Source organism: Aquila chrysaetos, chromosome 21 (assembly GCF_900496995.4).
Source record: "Aquila chrysaetos chrysaetos chromosome 21, bAquChr1.4, whole genome shotgun sequence".
In the NCBI taxonomy this organism is placed as follows: domain Eukaryota; kingdom Metazoa; phylum Chordata; class Aves; order Accipitriformes; family Accipitridae; genus Aquila; species Aquila chrysaetos.
In genome coordinates, this window is record NC_044024.1 from 16,918,171 (window position 1) to 16,941,288 (window position 23,118).

The 23,118-nt window shown below is 40.7% G+C and overlaps 1 protein-coding gene across 1 annotated transcript; it reads left to right on the plus strand.

Annotated features, from left to right (window-relative positions):
• Positions 1-84: 84 nt before the first annotated feature.
• On the plus strand, positions 85-18,371 carry COMMD5 (COMM domain containing 5). Its single transcript, XM_029996690.2, has 7 exons — positions 85-297; positions 3,443-3,603; positions 4,747-4,775; positions 8,604-8,654; positions 12,693-12,788; positions 14,627-14,702; positions 17,856-18,371. The coding sequence occupies exons 1-7, from the start codon at positions 123-125 to the stop codon at positions 17,955-17,957; spliced, it is 690 nt and encodes a 229-aa protein (XP_029852550.1). The 5' UTR covers positions 85-122; the 3' UTR covers positions 17,958-18,371.
• The last annotated feature ends 4,747 nt before the right edge of the window (positions 18,372-23,118 follow it).

Below are 23,118 nucleotides of genomic sequence, written 5' to 3' on the forward strand. Positions count from 1 at the left end.
GGCGAGACGACACGGCGCCCCCTGCCGCGGCGGAGGACGGAGGGCGGCCCACGCGGGCCCGCCCCCAGCACGCGGCCCCGCCCTCCGCCCCGCGCGTCAGCGCCAGCCGGGGCCGCGCTGCTATGGCGGTGGCGGCGGCGGGCAAGGCCGCGGCGGCGGCCTACGGGCATGGCGAGAGCGGCGGGGGCCGCGGCGCCGGCGGCGGCTTCCTGGGGCCGCGGGTGCCGGCCGAGGTGGAGGCCATGGCCCGGGGCGTGCAGGACGTGGGGCAGGAGACCTTCCGGCGGCTCCTCAAAGGTAGGGCCCGAGCGTGGCCTGTTCGCTGCGTGCCGCCGGGGCTCGCCCCGCCGCGGGGCCCTCGCTGCCCCGCCGCGGGGGGACGGGAGGGATTTCCCGGCCAGACCCGACGGGCAGGCGCCGCGTTCCTCGAGGAAGGCAAGGGCAGCCGGAGGGGGCCTGCTCCGCTCTGCCGCGCGTGGGCAGGGCCGCAGCTCTCCCGGGACGCTTCCCATTGCTTTTCCCGGCGGGAAGCTAAAGCTGAGGGGTAAATACAACGGTGGGTTTCCTTGGTTGTATTCTAAAACGCTGTAAAATCCGTGAGAATGGGGTACGGAGTTTTGCAGCTGTGGACGGCCCCCGGACTGACACTGAGCGCTGTGAAAGTCATTCCTCCCTCATCCCAGAGCCAGCGGTCGAGTCGCTGTCAGGGCGTGTGAAAGTCAGAGACCCCACGGATGCAGGAGAAAATAAAGGAGCCTCAAAGTGCAAGTGTCTTACTGAAGTCGGGGCTGTAAAATTGAAAATGATTGATTTGATTTTTGTTTGGGAGGCTTCTCACGGCACCTTTGACCACCAAAGTCAGAGTTACTCGGTTGAGTAAATTATTGTATGCAAAATAATCACAGAGTAATTAAAGAGGAAAGTTGATTAGCGGAGTGAAAGCACGGTTTGTTTGTGGCTAGCTGAGAGGGGACCAACTGCTGCACAGCATGGCGTAGTGCTGCAACCCTTAACGTGCTCGTTCTCTCAGCTAACTTCCTTTCAGGCTTTTTTCTTGATTCGAGCTAGTAAGGACTCAAAGCATCTGGTAGCTGGTTTGTCCTTAAAAGTGTTGCTGCACAGTGTCAAAAATGGAGCAATGTATCCAGGGTTGCCTTATAGTAATTGAAAGTAATAAAGCTACGTATAGGCAGAGGCATTTGGGACAAAAGTAAATACAGACGTTGAACCGTATTTGCTGTCCAGTGCAGGAACAACGGAGACTGAAAAGTTACATCAGTGTCAGGAAGCCTGGCGGTCTCCTAAACCCCATCTGGGTTTAATTCCGGTGTAAATTACCGCCTGCATTTAGGTGTGCAATAAATGCTTCCTACCGTAGGGGGAGCAAACAGTCCTTCGAAAGCCCCTGCAGCCCGGGCAGGTGGCTGCCGCGCTGGTTCACCCAAGTGCCCGCGTCCCCCAGAGCGGATGGAGACGGTCTCCAGGTGATGCAGAGCTGGCAGAAGTCTCCCGTCGTCTTCTGCTCTTGCTGGTCTGTGATTAACAGTTTGCAGGACAGCGGTTTTTCCTTTGAAGGTTCAGTAGTCTCTGAAGACATGATGGATTTCAACAGAGTATATCTAAATTGCTCTGGCACTTGCACCAAGTTAGTTTTTTGAGGCTGTTACTCTGTTGCTAAATAGTATAAAAAACGAGGTACTGCTTCATATGCCTGCTCAGTTCACAATGTAAAAACTGCATATACCATTATCACAGGGTTATCCAGCCAGTGTTATTGCAGGCTCTGCTAAACTGCAGGTGTAAGTTTGAAACCGCGGGCATCATCTACTAGGCACGAATGACCCAGCAGTGAGATTTTCTTGGAAAGTTTTTGGGTTATTCTTTTTTTTTTCCTCCCTCAGATTGACTGTTGGAAATGTTGGTACAGCTGATGTTTCTGAGTTCCCTGAGCTATACTGAGTAAAAAATCTTGTATTCTAGGGTAATGCAAGTAGGTTATAAAAGAAGACATGGATTTTTAACCAGTTATTAGGGTTCGTCAACAGAAAGACCAATACTGTCATTAAAGCTGTCTAGTTAAAAACTATAAGCAACCTGTTGTTCTTTGAAGAAAAAGATCAAAGTTGTATTTAAGTAGGTAAGTAGACAGCAACCTGTTTCCTGCTCTGTGCATGCTCTAATAGACAGCCCTCGGTGCTGATCTGTATTTGGCCTTTCCAGTAGACTCTTTTCAAAGTCAGTTTTGTTGTTGTAGAGCAGAGCCTTTTTCAGACAGGTTGGTACTAGCACCTTGCACATCCTAGCTACTCTGTGCGAAATCTGCCATGCAGATAGTACCAGACAAATTGAGTCAGCCACGTGAATGATGCAAGACTTGCCACTGAATTTGGTGTGCATTTAAAAATGTGAAAAGCAAAGAGAATTTATCCAGAATTAGAAGATAGTAGCCAGTAGAACTCACCTAATACCAAAAGGAAGGCTGGCAGTATGATTAAAACTTTTCCTTTCCCCCCCCCCCCCCCCAAATGTTGGTATTAAGCTAGTTTCTTAGTGTTGGCTTTCAGTAACATTTGGTGAACATTTTTAACTTTTCTTGTTTTATTCACAGCACTAATGTGGCTCATTATAAATGACTAATCTAATGATGCTATCCTGCAACGGGATTGTGTCAGTAACCTTTTTTTATCCACAGTGGGGCTTCCTGTGGCTCCAGCAGACCATCCAGACTGATCAGAGTGCAGGACAGAGGCTGACATGACAACAGAAATTTATATAAGCCAGTGCATATATGGAAAAAGGAAGAATAACTGAATGATGAAGATTGAGATAAACCCACACCAGTTATTAGTGTGTAATATTGCCACATGGGTTAACAGTAATTTTCTTTAAAGTTTTTATTATCAGCAGTTGTGCAAACTACAAGATTTGAAGGTTTAGTTTTGTCTCCTTGCTCATTTAATCCTGTCTCTGCTGATGTTGCAAGATAAATGAATTATGTAAAAAGTTGGAGAACAGTGTTGAATTGTTTACTCTCTCAATCCTCTCTTATCCTGTGTATCAAAAGTGTAATTAAGCTGTAAGCAGACTCCTGACGTGAACAAGTTTGCTGATAGAAGCTCAAGTTGGATTTGTGCTCATGAGCAATGAATTTTTTTACCTTTTTTGTATTATCCCACTGGAACAAATTTCAACAGGGAAAACAGCTTCAATTTTACAATGCAAAAGCTTAATCCATTGAAGTTCTCTTGGTAAAGTGTTTTGAGACTGACCTGTGGTGGTGGATGATCAGATGTATTTAGAGAGACCTGAAGTGACAATTTCACATCAGGAAAAACATCAGTACATTAAGTCAAGTAAAATCATAGACATGTTTATGTTAATGTTCAAGGTCTCCAGGTCTTCCTCTTTTTAAAGGGATCTTGCTTTTCTTTCTTATTCACAGTCACTGTTAATGCATTGGAAGGAAAAGACTGCAAGGAATCTGTCAAGCTGATTGCAGAAAGCAGTAATCTCTCTGAAGAGCAACTTGCTTTCCTCATTTCTGGCATGTATACCCTTCTCCGAGAAGCATTGAGACTCCCCTTATCAACTTTCAAACAAGAAGTAAGTTCTGGGAATACTTGGAGTCCTGATAAGTTAAAAGCTGTGTCAGATGTGAGTTACCATCTAAACTCTATTTGCCAGGGCGGGGAGCTGCACATAAAAATGTTGCTCCAAGTTAATGTGGTTGGAAGAAACCGATAAAAACCTAGACCATTTTATTTTACTTGTTGCGTAGATTTACAGTGAGCTCTTTGGAAGAGTACTTAAGCTTTGGGAAAGAGGTTTCTGTATCTTTTTCTGCTTCAGCATCTTGTTTACTGTGCATGTTTGGTTTCACTCTTAAATTAAAACCCCAGAAGAAACCATTGCAAAGTGTTATTTCATTGGCATGAACTCTCTCTTACCCTAACTGTGCATTCACTCATACCACTCATTTTGTCCACACTTACAATTTCTCATATTTGTTTGCCTGCCTTTCTTCATACTTCTGCTATAGAGGAAGGAAGGTCTTATGGCCAGAACAATATAGCGGAAATTGGGAGAAAGTGCTATTTCTGCTTATGCTATGGATGTTCTGTATGAATATGTATGCATCTGCCATGTTCCCAACCCCTATCCCTTTTTCATGGCTATTTTCTTTCCTTTTCATGTTACTTTACCTTACATTTTTTTCTTTTTTTCATTTTATTTTTATGTGAGTGAACCACTTCTGGGCTTCCAGCACCTCTCTCTTGTTTAAGATACTGTTTTCATATTTACCCAGGCATACTGGAAAAGCTCATATATTGCAGGAAACTTAGTGGAAGTATGCTTTTAGTATTCAGAGCTTATCTTTTGCCACTTCCTTTCTGTTGTCATAGTTTAAACAAGTTACTGCAAAACATATTTGAGAACAAGGGCACAAAATTACACTAAAAAAAAGAATATGTTATGGATAGCTACATAAAAGAAATGGCAGAGATGTTGTTTTCAAAAATAAAGGCTTCCAAGAGATTTAGGTCTTTAAGATCAGTTTCTCACAACTTGATTGAACACTTCTGGAATTTCTTCTAGATACGTAACCCATAATTTCAAAACTACTGGCACTCGAGACTAAAACTTTTGGGGAGAGATATCAAGCAAGTAACCACTATTAATTCACTAGGTAAGAAACGATCTTTCAAGACTACATCCTGTAAAATTTCACCTTCCTTGTCTTTCTAGGTTTTTAAGGAAGACCTAAAGGAGCTCAGGTATGGCTGTTTATGCCTGGTTTTTTAATCTGTTTGTTTTTTCATAACTTTTATGTAACTGCTTCCCCAAATCAACTTTTCTACACAACAAAATTGGTATAAAAATTACCTGTAAATAACACATAATACATCTGTTGCCAAATGTCATGTGAAGCCAGGGGAAAAAACCAGGTGTTGTGTAAGACTTGATTTAGCACTGAGCATGAGCAGTAAATTTCACATGCTGGGGAGATTGGTCTAATTTAGTTGTAATGTAGGTTATGCAAATGTGAGTGACCTTCTCTCTGCCATCCCCACCTTGCCCTGCAGTATTTTTTAACGTGTTTGGTAAGACAGTGGTAACATCTCAGAAGCTAAGAAACTGCCCTACTTTTTTTCTTCTTTGAAAGGCCAATGATATAACGCTCATGAAATCCTACCACCTTGTTCAGCTATGATCTCTCCTGCCCGTCATCCAAGATAACGTTTGTTACAGACTTAGTCAAACTCTGTATCAGACTGTTCAGAGTATCTCTGAATAGAAGTTCATATCCTAAAAGCTAGACATCAGATGCTAATAATCTTTATAGGTTTTCCCTTATTTTCATATTCAGTAGCAATGAGAGAATAACAGCAGTTGATGTTTTCATCTATAGAGAAACCTCTGCACCAAGGCTCAATTATTTTAAAATGCTAATTTCCCATAATTCTTAGCATTCTGATTGCTGCCTAGGAGAAATGGATAGATGTGTTTCTAATTCTGTCTTTTTTCATCCTTATTTGTCTATTAACCTGCACATCGGCTTTCTCCTCGGACTGTTCTGCAGACTTATAAGCATAATTTACTTTATGAGCAACTTCAGGCAAATTAAAGCTGCAGATTTAGACACGTAATTGGGATGTAATCAGTGAAAGGTGTAATTGAGGCCATGACAAAAGGTGCCTTGCTAGTTGATACAATTTTGTCTGCAGCTCAGTGCTGGAGTTCGGCCTGCCTTTTGTCTTGTGAGCTAAAATGCAAGCTGCTTCCTCTGCCACGTCATGGAGTTTACACCCAGGTTAAAGTAGGTCAGTAAGAAACCGATGAATTGCTTTTGACCCAGTGGGAGTTGGTGTTCCTTGAGGTGCACACAGAATGTGTTCAGTGTGATTAAGGAATAATGAAGAGTACTAAAAGCTCCATGCCAAGTTCTCTGGGGATGGGTGAATATTCCTCTGTTGAGCAGTGGAGAAATCTGGTATACAGGAGGGCCAGATGTCACTGGTTGGGCCAGCTGTCTACACTGGCTGTATCTAGAAATACCGACTCCCAGGCTCCTGTCCTTGTCATTTGACTGCACTTTAATGCCTTACGCTTTTGTATTTGGCTTTGGGTTTTTTTCCCTCACTTTATGGTTTATGCATGGAACTATGAAGATGCTTTTCAGTCTGGGTGATCTTTTTTATCTTGTTCTGGTTAACATGACTGATATAGCAGCAATAGTTCAGGTAACTGCATTTGTGTTGCTTGCAGACTTGTATGTTTTATGTGCTGCTCGTTGCTGCTATGCTCCCATGATTCTCACATTGTTGGGACTCTTCCTGACTTCCATCTCTGACAGTCTTATTTCCTGTGAGTAGCTCTCTTCACCTTGTGGCTAAACTTTTAGAAGACTAAATAGCTTATTCTACTCTCAAGCTATGATACTTAGTAAATTTGGTAGCACTTTTAGCATCTTTGATTCCTATGGGAAATGTCACTTCCTATGTTTCCCAATGCACTTGGGTTTGGAGATGAAATACCTGCTCATTTTTAAGGCACCTACTAATTACATTCAGACACTTGTCCTTCTGCACTGACTCCTGTAGGTCATCCTGTGACCATGTGCATGAAGAACACGTAATTGGTTGAACAACAGTGTCTTGGCATTATTGGCACCTGGTGTTTGGGCAGGTATTTTGCATTTTAAGGCAGAAAAGGCTTATTTCCCTTTTTTTGTTGTGTCTTTTAAAAGTTTGAGCTCTGACCCAGGTTACCTTTTTTTCACCTCTCCTGCATTCTATTTTGTTTCCTTCAGTGAAGCTGAAGATTGGACTAATTCCACCCATATAAAGTCTTGTAATTCTCAATTTCCTGGTGATGCACTGGTCTCAGCTTCTAGTTTTGGTGGAGAGAGAGGCTGGGAGACATGCCCACTTCTGATTAATTAGATCAGTACTGTTGGTATCACAGGGTTGCCATTCTATATCGCCTATTTTTTGGCCTGACTGGCTGAGCCAGTGAGAATAAATTCTCTCTAAATTGTGGGTGCTATTTTTTCCCTCCCTTCACAGGTTGTTTAATAACTTTATGTCTCAGGCCAATAACGTGGGATTGAGACATCCTCACACCTTCTTCCTTGCCGTTTGAGTCCCTTCTGCAGAATGTTCCTTTGAAAACTGATTGCCAACTGTAGCTCAGGCCTGAGCTGTGCCATGTTCTGTGTCTGATCTGCTTAGCGTGTGACAGGCCTCATGTAAGCTGCTTGAGCCAGGAACAGAATTTTCAGCAAAATCATTAACTGCACAGCAAAAATAATGCAAGCTCAAAGGTAGCATTAATGCTTCTGTTTCAGTAACACTCTTGCAGTCAAGCAAGCATTGTGATAGGTATCATAATAATCATATTGCAACCCACTGTCTCCAGCTATGCCACTACATACAGAGGATATTCGGTCATCATCAGGATGGATTAAGTGATACACTTGCACAGAAAGTATAAGTAATGTTTGCAGAAATAGTCTTGTCTCTTCTGAAAGAAAGACACATGGAGCCAAAAAAGCACTGTCTAGTTCCTCCTCCTCGCTTCCCAGTTTGCCTCAGATAACTACCTTGCTAATATGAATTCAGTTTTATCCAAGCACCATTTAAAAATGTGTTTTAACCCCACTTCTTCCATTAAGAATTCAAGCTCTAATAACTGCTGTTTCATCTTCCTACTGTGTGAGTTGATGAGTTGTTTTTTCTCCCATCATTAGACACTGTAAGCCCTTTAGGACAGGTAACTTCCTTGTTTGCTTTGATTTTTCTTTGATATACCGCTGTGTATCTCTAGCCACTGGTGAGTAATGTCTCTGGGCACTGATTCATGTTGACTGCTGGATTTAACTGGCAGCACAAATAGTTATTTCTCCCACTTGTCTAACCTGCCTCTCTGTAGGAGGTTACTGTCCCTGTGACAAAGGCAGCTGAATGGATAGTGTTTGCTCTGCAGACTTTGCAATTCACAGCCTGATATATTGAACTGAAAATTAACAGCAGCTTGTTTGTAAGGCAACAACAGTGTCGGAGGAATGGTAAAGTAGTGGAGAGGCATAGGGTGGGTGTAGTGTGAGTTAATCTATTTGACGAGTTCTCATGGTCCCCATCAAATTTATGCTTGTCCTCCCCATGTTAGATATGCTCCTTTTGTAAGTGATCTTAGCTACAAGTGCCTCTGTTTTTACTTTTGAGGGAGCAATCCATTCCGTCTTCTTTTCATGACGCTTCAGGTAACAGTGAAATGAAAAGTGTATGTTTAGGATTTTTGAAAGTATGCATTGCTGGCCTGCCTTCTGCACTTGTCAGAGCCATCAGTAAAACTTTTCTCGACTTTACTGAGAGAAGTTAAGCAAATACTGGGTTCTTTTGAAACTCACTGTTGCCATGCTAGGTAGGACAGGACTGAAGTGCTTACGTAAGAGCTGATGGCAGTTTTAAGCAACGGAAGATGGAAAAAGTTGACACATTTTTTGTGTTCTATAATAGGTTGGGTCTTTTTTTTTTTTAGCTAAGGCCATATATTTGTGGTTACAAAAAACCTTAACTCTTTTGTATGCTTTTCTCTTCAAGGATACCAGAAGATTTCATTGTGGACTTTTGCAGTATAGTCTTTGGTAACAGGTTAGTGTCTTCATGTATCATGCATTGTGTAACCAGCAGGGTTGCACAGAGCTCTGCTGACAAAAATCCCAGGCCTATTGAAGGAACAGCAAAATTCTCTAAATTGATGAGAACAAGATTTGTCCCATTATTTTGAATCAACATAACATGATGTCCATCGTGCATGGCTATATATGCAGTAAGTAGCTTTCATGCCAATTTTAAGTTTTTTCTGTGATCATCACCCATCAGTTTTTATAATGTTCTATAGACTCTGTAAGGTGCATCAATACCTACAGATAAAAAATGTGTTGCAGAACTAAGCACTTTTATCATCATCATCACAAGTTAGAGCAAAAGTGAAAGACTTGCTTTGTTGAGAGGCAAGCTACATATGCCTTCTACATGCTGTGGTTCGTGGAAGCTTTCTCAGATAGCATTTAATCAAGTCTTAATGTACAGTTGAATTGGGAATTCACACTGGGTGACTTGATGACACCTATGCGATATCAACTGCTCTGCTAGCTGTAATTAATGTTCTAAGCAGTATATGTCAGTAGCTCCAGAGAAAATATTAAATCAAGAACTTTTTGAATCGCATCTCTCTTTTGTCCATTCTAGGGATTCGTTTTTTTCTATATGGTTCTCTGCTCAGCCATATTTAGCTTATTCTACATTTAGAAATTGCTTGGACTTTCTGCATATGCAAAACTTTCCTTCTTGAAACTTGAGGTCACTCAGCACATAGCATCACTAACCCAATGCTGCTCCAGATATTCTGCATGGAATCCTGGTAATCATAGTTGTGGTATTTCAGTTACCCTCACAAGGGTCTGAATGCTGCTACCAAAGTTAAAAATATTTTTCATTTCCTTGGTTAGGAGCTTGGCTTAAAGCTAAAGGTTCTTGGAGTAAAAATAAATTCAGCCTTCTCATCTTTTCTTTGCTCTTCTGTTTGAATTATAGGTGTTAAGAATGCAAAATTCATGGTTGCAAAGTGGAAATATTGTTTGCAGTGGAGAAAGAGGATAAATTTAGATGTCATTTGAAGCATGCATGATTGTTTTTTACTGTGAAATCACGATGCTGGAAAATTTAGCTTTTTCTCATTTCGAAAGCTGTGATTATCCAGTGTAATCTCGCTCTGTGTTTTGAGACCAGAGAAGAGCACCTCAGATTTGATTTCTAGACAGATCTGCTTTTATAATCTTAAATATAACACTGAATCATACATATGCTTATTGAGTTGTAAATATATATGATTGTGATGGTAAGAGAAGTTTTAGCATCTGATCAAAAATTCAGTATGAGCTAGATAACTCAGAAAAATCCATTTTCAATACTTTTTCTGGCATCTTATCCTATTTTTGCAATTTTGTTCACTAAACAACAGCTCCGAAGTACTGGAAATTTGACATTTGTATTTCCGTGTCCCCACAGTTCCATCAAGCTATATAGACTGAAAGGAAACAAAAACTTGCCACACCAACACCATCAAATAACTGCGTGAAAACTCCTCTCTTTTAAGGGAAAGAATAAGCCTAACTTCCCCCTCTTTGAATGTTTGTAATAAATGTACTGCTTTTTTTTTTTTTTCAAATAGTGTAGCTCTAGTTTCTACCAGGAGGGTGCGTTCTGTGTGCCATTTTTCAGCATGTCATACATACTAATTTATTCATTCTCCCTGTTCAGTGGCCTGCTAGGCATGTCTTGTTATGCGCATAGGGAACCATCCAGAATTTGTCTTTAGTTTTGATAGTTAGGTCAGCTGCTGGTCCAAATTCTCTAATCTTTCATTTTCAAGTGCTCTTGTGTTGCATCCTTTGGCAGATGATGTTCTTGTCACCAGGTGTATCATACTTTCCACGTATAATTTGGGAGGTTTCTAGCTGATCCGTGGTGTTTTACATGTTCTAACTTCTGCCTTCTGCACTATGTGCTGACAGTATATTGCAGCTGTTGGCACAGAGTGTTTACAAAATGTGATTATAGTCTATAGGTTTTGGATATAAGATCCACTGAGTCTTTTCTGCTCCATTTTGCTATTCCTCTTAGAAATCAATGGCTTGATTTAATGGCCTGTATAATTTCCGTATGTATGTTGGCCACTATGCACATTCTGTCATCCTTACAGGATTCTTGCAGTTCCAGCTGCGATCTTGTCCAAGCTGGGAAGGTGCCGACAGAAGCTTAAACTAAGCTATAAAAGCCACAACTCTTTCTGAGGGAACGGTACTGAAGCGCAGTCCTGACCAGAACTAAAGCTTTGTGGTTTGGCCACAGAAATGCCATAGCTTAACAATATTCAGAAGCTTCACCTCTGTTTGGGCTTTGCTGACCTTTCCCACCACTGCTAAGTAGAACATCTTCCTGTTTACTCTTTCTTCCCCCAAAATGCTGGTGCTGCACTGAATGGATTATCTTCCATTGATGGGAGTTAGCGTGTCTTAAGGAAGCGGTAGCAGTGTGGCTATTTTAAGGCATTCCCTAAATTAAGCAATACTCTGGCAGCAGCTTGCCACAAAGGGAAAGGCCTGTTCTTATTGTTTAATCCTGCTAATGACCATTCTAGACTCCAGCTCCTCATGGTTGCACCCAGCTGTGGTGACCTACTTCCTATCCAGTAGTTGACAGTCAGTAAGAACCAGCTGATCTATTTTTTCTGCTCATTCTTTTACCATACTATTAGGAATATGTGTCACTTCTGACACCATCCAGCACCCACCACCCCACCCCCCCAAAAAGGGTGAATTCTTTCTTATGTTGCCGTGGGTAAATGCAAGAGTATTGGAGGATCGCAGCCTGTCGGTCCTGTGTACCTTATCAAATCATTAATCTTTCTGGGCAGTTTCTAAAGGCACCAGCTAACTTGCACACAAGAATCTGAGTCGGGATGTTGGACTATCACTCCTACAGTCCCTGATTTTTTCAGAGAGGATTCCTTTCTGATGTAAAGTCTGTAATTAGATTATGTCTAGCACCATGGATAAAGGATGTAATGTTTCTTATCCTGCCCTTAGTGGGAGTACTGGAGTAGCTTTGAAACGTACTGTAAATAACTTCCAGAGACATGGGATGCTTAGCAAAGCAAAAGGGTAAGTAACACGGAAGTCCAGACTATCTCCCAAATGGACCAGCCGAGTGACCTCATTCTGAAGATATTTCTGCATATATATCTAAAAATGGGTGGTTGTTATGTCTTTGTATCAGATTTGGCTTGTTTACTTACCCAGAGCTTAAGAAGCTGTTAAAATTTTAAAGATTGTCAACCATCTGAAGTTTAATTGCTGTCAACTGTATTTCCTCACAGAAATAAACCGAGGCTTGATCAGCCTGATTCTTCCTGCAATATGAGTAATAAATGAAGTCCTTGGCTTCTTACACATTAGACTAGACAAAACAGCTTGAAGGTTGTGCTGGGCTTGGCAGTGAACGTTATGTGAGGAACTTAGAGTTTGTAAATTATGCTGGATTAGCAAGAACCACTGTGTGATATTTTTTTTTTTTAATGTATTTATTTTTTAAAGTATGCTTCAAAGTGCACTCTGATACTATTCTATTTTGAAACATTGCTGCTCACTAATACTAGATGCTTTCTGCTGAAGGAGCACAGTGACCTTATTCCAACTTTTTTGCTCAAGTCATCTGTCTTGTTCCTGGTTGCTTGTTCCCGTTGGATCTGCATGAAGGTAAAGATATATTTGCAGATCCCTTTCTATGCCTCACAGTTGCATATAATTGAAATAATAGATATGCCAGCCACCACAATGACATTTACTAAACTTTATAGTGATGTCAGTTTACTGGAATTACACAGAGTCACTTGGTCTCTTTTTTTTAGCATGGACCATAGTTGAGCATAGGAAAAGTGGGTAGTGTGAGCACAGCTGTCTTAAATACACAAAACCTCCACTCATTCAGACCTCTCTAAATGAGGATAGATGTAGGAGAGAAACAAGTTCCGGACAGGTTTGTTCTGAGGAACCTTATTTTCTCTTTAGATTGTTGTTTCTTTTATGAATTTGCATTTCAGTCTCCCATTTCTGATTTACTCTGTAGGCGTCCTGCTTCAGAAGGCACAGCTCTGATGCAAAGAAGTAGGCTGCCAAGTGTCCAGGACTTAAAGTGGAGAGTGGACGTAGCTATATCCACAAGGTATAAAAGAGAATCCTGCATGACCCTAGAAATTATTTTGCCCAAGGTTAAACTGACTTCTTGTGCTGCTTAAAAATGTTAACAGTGTTAAAGTGTATCTTGCTGTTGGCAATTGGCATGTAGCATTAAATGGTAAGATACAGAGGGGGGGGTTTCTGAACAGTGTAGAAGTCAGTTTATGTACAGGTTACTGCTGTTAACATGGACCTGCCAACAGGCTGCTGCCTTCATATTCTACTAATGATACTTTTTAGGCTCCTCATTTGTTTTGATCGCTAAAGCTAGAAACATTTCACTCAAAGTTTGAGTCTGTCTTTCAATATTTTAAAACTTAATGGAGCTGATAAAACTCCACAGGTCCTTGGAGATGATGGAATAAATTAGATGGATTTTGCTTCATGCAGCCAGCCAAGCTCTCAGTTTCACTGGAGCAAGGGAGGGAAATCATCTATTCAACTTCTCAAGTAGACTATTATTTGTATGTTGCACATATTAAATAAAATGACTTTCCATCACCTGTACAGTCTGCTGTAGATTCTACAAAGAAAGGCTTCAGAACAGCACTGCCATAGTTATGCAACTGGTTGTTGATCTACCTCCTAGTTTCTTTCACAAAACAGGAGTAAAGGCCTTTGTGATCATCCTGCCTGCAGTGAAAACTTCTTGCCATCTGCCACAGCAGAGGCAGCTGGGGGATGCCTCTTTGGCTACAGCCAGAAGGAAACAGAAACCTGTTGTCTGTGCTGTTCCTGGTCTTTGTCTAGTTCTAACCAAGACAGACCAGGGTGAAAGAAATTGGAAGGTGATCCAGTATTTGTCAGCAGCGTAAATTGTTAGTGTGAGTGACTCTGTATTGCATTCATGAATACCTGCATCCGAGGCAGAGTGCAGTGTCTTTGCTGCCATAGTTGAGAGGCCCATGGGTAATCAGGGATAGTCTTCCTGAAATCAAGAAAAAAGGCTCCTAAGTGAAAATTGTAACATCCACAAGGTACTAGTTCAGGTGACTCTGAGATGAGCAGTGCTGTAAGCACTACACGGGTATCACTACGCAAAAAAAATCTGTACCTATAAGAGAGCAAAATGGACAGATAAACATCCTCAGGCACAATGCTTGTGAGCTGCAGGCAAATCCTATGATTTGTTTTCCAAATAACGCAGGAGCAATACATTATCCTTTTCTATTTTCCTTCCTCTTACTTTCCTTTCCAGTCAACCTCTTCCCTGGGATTTCTTGTTTATCATCCAGTAACAGCCTCTGCAAAGAGGTATGGCTTCTGGCTGTAATGCATGTCAGTACCTGAGCAGGCTTTGGCAACATCAGTTGATGGAAGCTGCACAAGAATGACTTGTTTCCCCTCTTTGGGTCATCGAATAAAATAACAACCCACAAATTTAGGATGAAGACTGGAAGAGCTTGATTACCCAAATGAGATGGCAGTTGAAAGTATGAAGGGATGGAAAGGGTTCATGCAACATGATAAACTGCATAAGAAAACTGTGCATTATTACTAGCAGTACTTGGTCAGCTCTTATCCCTATCATAGTTCCACTAAACTGATTATTATGTAAAATGAAAATACTCCTAACTTGCAGTTACTAAACGATATTAAAAAAATTAGTCTCAATACACAAATATTAGTCTCAAATACTCTCAAATTGGACAGGACTCCTATGTTCATGAGTTGCCAGCCAGCCAGGTACAGAACTCTGTGACTGAAATTACTCATGTTCTATGTAAAGCCTTCATGAACATCTTAAATTGTTAATGTACAATGCTGTACTCGTCACACTGCTGATGTCTATTGTTGTAATACTAATAATGTAAATAATTTCAGTTCACTGGCCCGTGCACTTCAACCATCCATTCTAATGATGATGAAGCTTTCAGATGGGACAGCTCATCGCTTTGAAGTAAGTCTGATTGCCATAATAAATAAAAAAAGAGACCACTTGAAGTTCTTTTTAGAAAGTTGAATTACTATGTAAAATATTAAAGCTTTTGTAAACAATGCATTATCATTGGTTGGTTTGCTTTGGAATCCTTCATGTTCAGTGTAGCCACATATATATAATGAAATGCCAACCAAAATAATTTCGTACCTTGTTCCTACACACATTTTGCTGAAACCTCGCTTGTTAGAAGAATACTAATTACTGAAAAGCACTGTTGCATAATATCTAGTTTGATTAAAAATTATGGTTTTGTTACCAGCTGTAACCTTCAGACCTGATGGTGGCTCTTGAGGGCAGAAAATTTACTGGGGTAGTTTATATAATGTACGATACGCTTCTAAACCTCCTACATTTAGTAGAGAATGGTAATGTTCTCTTCTGTGGCAGAGGTAGTTTTATTCTTTTTCTTCAGTACAGTTCTTGCTGCTAGAAAGAAAGTAAAAAAACCTCTTTGCTTTTTACCTCAGAATTAGTCAGTGCCAGTATTTATGACACTGTACATAAAGGCTTGCCAGAAGATGGCCATATTTTTAACCTTTGAAAAGGAATGCTATTTGTTCTATAAATAACATGGTGGTGCATACAGGAATTCAGTGCACAGCAGGCATTGTTACATTTGAACTCTGTAAAGATTTTGGCTTCAGTTCATGTATTAGTAGTAGTCTGGAGGAAGCACCAAAGCACTGTGGGTTGAAAGAGGTGGACTGATTTTGCTGTTACAATGCTTCACAAGAAGGCAGCTATTGAGGAAGGCACAAACTGTGTTACATTGCAAAGTGTTGAGGGTGTCACTTCACAGGAAATCAAATTCACCCCTCTGTGGACAGTTCAGCTCAGAGCATCCCATACGCTCTGTTTGAGGTCCTCCATGGAACTTAAATGATGCCATGGACTTCAGGTTAACCCCTGATAACAGGGTAAGTTTCATTTGTGAGAATAAAAACAAGTATATATTCTTCACTGTTTAGGTTTGGGGCTTTATTTCCTGGTATATAATGTCAAGTCTTGGTCTTTCTGGCATTCTTCCTGGTTGGCTTGGTTTGGCTTCAGGGTTTTTTTGTTGTAAGACTGTGGAAGACCCTTTGCTATTCTGCAGTGGAGATATGTCAGTGTGCCTGTCCAGTATGCGCTGCAGTGCCGATACCAGATAGCAAACAATGTGCTTCTCTTAGAATCAGCTCTTTGCTGCTGCCGCTTAGATCTGAATGCCAAAGATCTGGCTGTAAACATGGTTTCTGTATCTGATGAGTGGTCTTCCAGCAGTTAGTAGCTCTTTGGGATAAACCTATGTTTTCGTTTAAGGTACCATATGCAAGTGTCCTGGTTTCAGCCGGGATAGAGTTAGTTTTCCTTCTAGTAGCTGGTATAGTGTTATGGTTTGGATTTAGTATGAGAAGAATGTTGATAACACACTGATGTTTTCAGTTGTTGCTAAGTAGTGTTTAGACTTAAGTCAAGGATTTTTCAGCTTCTCATGCCGAGGCAGCAAGAAGGCTGGAGGGGCACAAGAAATTGGGAGGGGACACAGCCAGGACAGCTGACCCAAACTGGCCAAAAGGGTATTCCATACCGTGTGACACCATGTCCAGTATATAAACTGGGGGGAATCGCTGCTGGGGAACTAACTGGGCATTGGTCAGCAAGTGGTGAGCAATTGCATTGTGCATCACTTGTTTTGTATATTCCAATTCTTTATTATTATTGTTGTTGTTGTTGTTGTTGTCACTTTATTATTGTTACTATTATCATTATTATTTTCTTCCTTTCTGTCCTATTAAACTGTTCTTATCTCAACCCACGAGTTTTACTTTTTTTTTCCTGATTCTCTTCCCCCATCCCACTGGGTGGGGAGGGGAGTGAGTGAGCAGCTGCGTGGTGTTTAGTTGCTGGCTGGGGTTAAACCACGACAGCAAGCAAATACAGTCCTCAGCTCTTCAGTTTCCTTTCATTCGGACACATTCAGAATGTCCTGCTAACTAACAGGGCTTATGTAAGATGGTAAGTCCAGAAGATAATTCCATTATGAACAGTTTTAAAATGTGTATGCTGCAGGCAGAAGTTACACTCTTTGGTCTCTTGGGTTTGGTTTGGTTTGGTTTTTAATCGCAGTGTGACTTCTGACAATGAAGATTTTTTAAAAAGCAATGGGAATTGCAGCATTTCGAGTCTTGTATATATGTCAAAAGTGAAAAGGACACGATGCCTTTTTATTCATTTCTGATGCATATGGAAAATGCAAATCAGATGTTGGATTCCTCTCACGTAATTGATATCTGTGCTACAGTAGGCAGAAGGATGACAAGGGACTCTGTCAAAAGAACTGCATGTCTTCAGTGTAGCCAGAGAAGTAGAGTAAATTAGGCAGTGCTCTGCAGAGCAGCCTGGGACTAGCTAGACTGCTATTGGTACTCATGTGAACACATGCATTTGTGCACTGCACTGATGTTAATCTGTGTCACCCAGTCTGTGCCTGTGCTCAGATGTGGTTCTCTGTCTTAACGGATAATAGATTTCCATCCATTTGGCTTCTCAGGCTTGAAATAGTAAAGAAAAGTCCATTAGTCTCCTGTACAGTTGAAAACATTTTGTACATTTAATCAAAATCTTTTGCCTTCTGTGTATAGGCAGTGCCGTGTCCTCTTTGCTCTTGAGGTTGCTGCCCAGTGTTTTGCTTCGAGGCTCAATTCCTTTCTCCTGCAAGTTTGGACAAGCAGAATATCTGGAATTCGTTGCTTGAGAATTGTGTAGGCTCCACAACCTTCCAGATGTCTCTGTCTTTCCTTCCAATCCATGACTCTCTTACTTCACCACAGCAGCCATCAGTTTACATTCTGGATTACTTCCTTTCTCACACCAGCCAGTATAGAAAATGTACTACATAGCTGTTATTTCTAGTTTTTCCCCATTCTCCTCTTCCTTTTCACCCAGATGATTTAGTTGAATTAACTGACTTTTATTAACCTCAAATCCTTTGTCTTAAGTTTAAAAAAAAAAAAAAAGTATTTTAAGAGAGATTGGGCTGACACTGTGGAATGTTCCCTATCCATAGACATGTCCTAGTTAAAGTTCCAAACATGTTTCATGTTTTCTATGCTGAATATTCTTTTTCAGGTGCCAATTGCAAAGTTTCAAGAACTGAGATACAATGTTGCCCTTATACTGAAGGAAATGAATGATTTGGAGAAAAGGAGCATACTGAAGATCCAGGACTGAACACTTTTAAATTGGGAGTTTATAGAACAGATCTGAAGCCCTCAGCGTGTTTTGCAAATGGCAAAGTAGGGGACCATCACCACTTTGCCTGTCTGAACTGCAGTGTAGCATTTATGATGTCTGCTGTAAATATTTTTTCAATTCAAGTGTTAAAAGCACAAGCTCTTTTCATAAGACTTAGGAAAAACAAAAAATAATCTATGAAAAAGTATAATGCTGTTTGTGAGCATTTTTGCATGATTCATCAAAACGTTTTTTAAATAACTGTCTTAATAGATGTAAGAGTCGTTTATTTCTGATTATGATTCATCACTCTAATTATTTTTGAAAGCCTGCTACCGGAAACCCTGTCAATGTGTATCATAAGAGAGCTCTGCAATATCTCCAATAAAAAATAAAATTAAAACTCCTGCACTCTAGTATGACAAATGTGAACTTGAGTTTTGCATAAGTAAAATTGCTGTCTGCCTTCTCACTAAGTGACTTGAGGTACAGCTACAGATATTTAAAGGCTCATTTTGAAGAAAACTTGAAGTCTGTGGGATCAAGAAAGAAGTATCGATTGAGCTTCCAGAACTAATTCCATGGAATTGCAGATCTAAGTCTTTATCTGGTTGCTCAGAATGGGTTAAATAGCACTAATCTCACAGATTTCTAACTGGAAATACCTGCCTCTTATTTCATGTATTTCCTGTATGTTTGATGTGAACAGAATCATCTGACTTACTACTGGGCAGAAACCTCTGGCACTGTGATGATAGCGAACAGCAGGAGGCAGTAATCTTGTAGACCACTACAGCTATATACTCATTAATAGAGCAAGTCAGACCCCAGGATGAAAAGGCTACGTACAGCCTCTGGGATGAAAGTTACAGGTATGAGGATATCCAAGCCCCCAGGTCAAGAAAACAGTTAAGCATGGGCTGAAGTTCCCTGAATTGGTCAGGCAGTTGGACTAGGTGATCATTGTAGGTCGCTTCCAACTGAACTGTTCTATTCTATTCTGTTCTGTTCTATTATACTCCTTTGCCCCATGAGTAAACCTTGGAAGAACTCCCTTAACTTGAAGCATGTGTTTTAAGTCTCATTTAAACAGCATGGAACCACAAGTATGTACCTAAGAGTTTTGCCAAGAAGGGATGCATTCATCAATCACTGCCTGAACAAGTTTTCCCCCAGCAGCAAAGATACAGAGGCTGTGAGCAACAGCCCAAAGAGCACAGGCCATGGACCCTAGAACTGTAAGATTTATCTGGCTGTCAAAGGCAGTTTAGGAGCCACATGCCACTACCATTGTTAAGCACTGTCTTATTCTAGCTGCTTTCAGGGTTTCTACCTCAGTAGTACCGCCCATAATTCTCTCTCTCATTTTTTGTGATTGCAGAACTTGCCTTTATCTTCCTCACTCCCTGCAGAAAACTACTGAAATTAAAATCGTGGATTCAGGAGGCCTTTTCCACTCCCACAGATGTTTGTGTAGGAAAGGATGACTTGGCTCTTGGATTTTAAGAATCACAACAGGCATAAAAAGACTTCATTGTCATACTTTTTAAGAGGAGACTTCTTTGACAGCAGTCCATACCAATCTAAAGACAGCTAAATAGTTGTGGTCCAGAAAGCTTTTAAAACCTGTGCAAGAATGTGTCCTGTAGTTTCAAATAAACCTATCAGCCATGATTTCACACTGTTCAAAAACTGCATGTTCCATTTGCTTTGTAGGCTACTCATCAGTAACTTCCAGGTTTGATCCATGCTGCATCTTAACTACTGTGTTCAGGTCACACCAAAGCATATAAAGAGGAATTCGCTCCTATAACTTCAAGTGGACCGCAGACTGCTTTAATGTCATGTTTTCTTTTTGGTTTTACTTTGTGAAGCTTGTTCATCTTCTTTCTGGAATTAAATTATCACAAGCTGTGAAACAACCTATGTTCTTATGTTCCTCGTTATAACGTTTCCCTTCTGAATATTTAGGTTTACGTGGTTTCAAACTGAGACCGTAAGTGAAGTCTTTTCAGACAAATGGAACACTGCATGGGTGTAAAATGACCTATTGCTGAAGACATTTGCAAAGTACTTTTTACTGGTCAGAGTAGAAGAATCCATAAATACCTTTACCTTCTAGACAGCATATATTCATTCAGTTGTTCTCCTGTAACAGCAATTGCCCATGTTCTCCAGAAACGGAAAGGCTTCCTGACTGTTTTCCTCATGTTCTCTGCAAGGGGTGATGGACCTTTTAGTCTCAAGTTTGTCTTGCCACACATTAAGCAAGAGTTTGCTGTAACTGGAGGTTTACCATGCACACTGAGGGGTACTTAAACACTTGGGATTTTCATTTCTCTGTACTTAACAGTTAATTTGGGCTTTCCTTCTAACAGATTAGCTTTCCGGTAAAACAGCAGTTGTCGCCAAAATGGCTAGTGGAAGTGGCTAGTGCCTCAGTTTTGATAAAATATGAACCTTCAAATGATTGTTAAGTTTCTCAGAACTTCATGGTGAATTATGCATTAAATATTTGTTCAACACTGAAATATCATCTTACTTCACAATTAAAATACTCCGGGATTTGAATTCCACTGAATTTCTGACTGTAGCCCTTTCATTCCAATACAGAACAAAAGTAACCTTCTAAGAATCTGGGTATGTCTGAACAGAAATTATTTTACCCAACTCACTCTAGGTTTGGTTACGCTTCAAGGACACACTGTGAATCCCCCTTTCTGTATCACGCGGTGAAAGATACAGCTTGAATGGGATGCTCGCTTTGTCAGTCCTGATGTCTTGTCGAGCTGATCGCTAGTCAGTCATCAATTAGGAAGGCAGGAGGTTTGCGTGGGAAGGGCACTGGTTTTTTTTTCTTATTACACATGTTCACGGACCAATAGGTAACAAAGACCTTTCACACAGGTTCTATTGGTAGTTTTCCCTGAAAAACAAACCCCCGTGATCCAGTTGGTTTCTCTGTTTGATGGTGCCATGCATTTATTTAAACTCGATAATGTATTTGTGAATGTCTTAATTCTAGCGATTTCCTAACCATTTTCTCCATTACACCTTTTATTTCATTTCCTTTATAGTATATGGAACATTATGCTTTTTCTTTCAAGATTAGTGTGTCAAAACGTATTTAAAATAGAACTTGAACTAGATGGTTTTTCAGTGTAAATCATGTGTGTATAATAGCAGAGATGCCCAGTGCATGCAGGAGTAGTCACAGTAGGCAGAATGCAAAAGGAGAGTCAAAGATAGTTGTCAGAAGTCGTTCAGAGATTCAGTGGCAAAATAACACAGAACTTCTCACACGTCTTCACTTCCTGTTCTCTAACTGTAAGTTAGCGCAGCTTCCTGACGTAATGGTCAGACCTCCCTCTTTTTTTTTTCAATTGGCTCAACTCCACAGGCCATCAGTCCAAATCTTTTCTTGCCTATGGACTATTACAGTGTGTGCAGAGCACTTGAAAATAAAAAGCCATCTGTGGCTGTATTTGTGATGTGACTTCACATCCCTGCTTCCAGTAGAGAAGGAGCTTTGTCAGCATGACTAGTAGGTTGGAATTTCACACTTGGGTTAGTTGTGTTTGAGAGGGGAAAGAAACAGGTTTGTTGGTTGTTTTTGTGGTCTCAAAGTGTGATGCAGATTATAGCTCCAGAAGAAGGCTGAAGAATGTAGTCATGCTCTCATACTGCCTGTTATGCCAGCCATTAACTGCTGGAAGAAGATCAGTATTGTGCTCATTGTCATTAAAAGGAAGAAATTAAACCTCCCTTTGTAGAAAAATCATACAAGGGAGACGTGCTTTTGCAGAGTGAGTCACCTCCTAGCTTTAACTTCTTCTGTTTAAGTGAAGGATAAATCCACTCTTGAGCTCATGAACAATGCAGGTAGGTAGGGGGGTTGCTTTTTTTTTTTTGCTTTTTGCTTTTTCTTTTTTTGCTTTCTAATCAAGTACACCTCATGACCCACTGCTGCGCCAAATCCATGAATATATGTATGAATGTATGAAAACTCTATGCTTTCAGGACATGTTATATAAAAACACCCCAGCATATCTAGATTGAGTATGTATATTCAATTTACACAGCTGTTTTTGCTAAAAGAGTCTTTGCAGAGCCAGGCCTGATGTCAGAATCAAATATTTTGTAGTTGTTTGACTTCTAGTGAACAGTAAATTAGCATCTTGGCTTTAAAATATTTTGCTGCTAGTGACTGTACAGCTCACTCTGTACCTGTCACACCCCACAAAGTACTAACATTTACCAAACACCACACATACCAGGAACTAGCAGAGGCAGAGCCAGCTCGTTTCTCCCCTAAGAAGTCACAGAGTTGTTGCCCATAGGCCATCCATGATAAGGTCTTTTCTGGCTTTGGATAAAGGTCTGTGTTCTGAACCCTCCTAAGCATACAGCTTCTACCACAGGAGTAGTTAATAAGCACGGCTGCCCTTTTCTCTTGAAATGTTTCAGCCACCTCCCTGCTGGCGTAAGAGAATTCCCAGAAGTACATTTCACAGTGCTTTTTTGAGACTTATTTCAGTCCCGAGTGATCAGACTGTCAGCTAGCCCTGCAGATGCTTTCATACATTGTAAATAGAAACCGTGGAAGTTCCTTTCAGAGCACAAACGCTGACTACATTTTCTATGATAATCTATTTCCATTCCCTATCTTGAATTCATGTGCTGCTAGAAACCCTCCCTTTATACCATGACTTATCTCTTTAAGTGTCTGCTATGTAACTATGTAAATCCTGGTGGCGTATCCCTGATAGAGAGATTGTCATTGCATTGCTACTGGTAACCAGTGGTTATGTCACTTTCCCTCGCTTGAATAGGCTTTGACTCATAGCGGTTTTCAGGACAATGGTTATAAAATAACACACTGAGGGGTTGCCGAGACTATAGTTTTGCAATAGAGACAACTGTCGACTTCAAGGGTACAAGAAAGCATTTTTCTTTTCTTTTCTCTGGTTTTTTTTTTTTGTTGTTGTTGTTAAGGGTTTTGTTCTTCTGTAGCATGAGTTTTTCGTGCATGGAAGTTTGGAAAACCAGAAGTCTCTGTTAGCAAGATTGAGTCTGGTGGGAAAACCCCATTACTTCTGAGCACAAACATTAATTCTTTCTAACTGTTCTGAAGCATTGCTTAACTGAGATTTTAAGT

Coding starts and splice junctions, on each gene's coding strand:
- COMMD5 (XM_029996690.2), top strand. CDS start 123: ATGGCGGTGGCGGCGGCGGGCAAGGCCGCGGCGGCGGCCTACGGGCAT. Junction 298..3,442: donor CTTCCGGCGGCTCCTCAAAG/GTAGGGCCCGAG, acceptor TCTTATTCACAG/TCACTGTTAATGCATTGGAA. Junction 8,655..12,692: donor AGTATAGTCTTTGGTAACAG/GTTAGTGTCTTC, acceptor TTTACTCTGTAG/GCGTCCTGCTTCAGAAGGCA.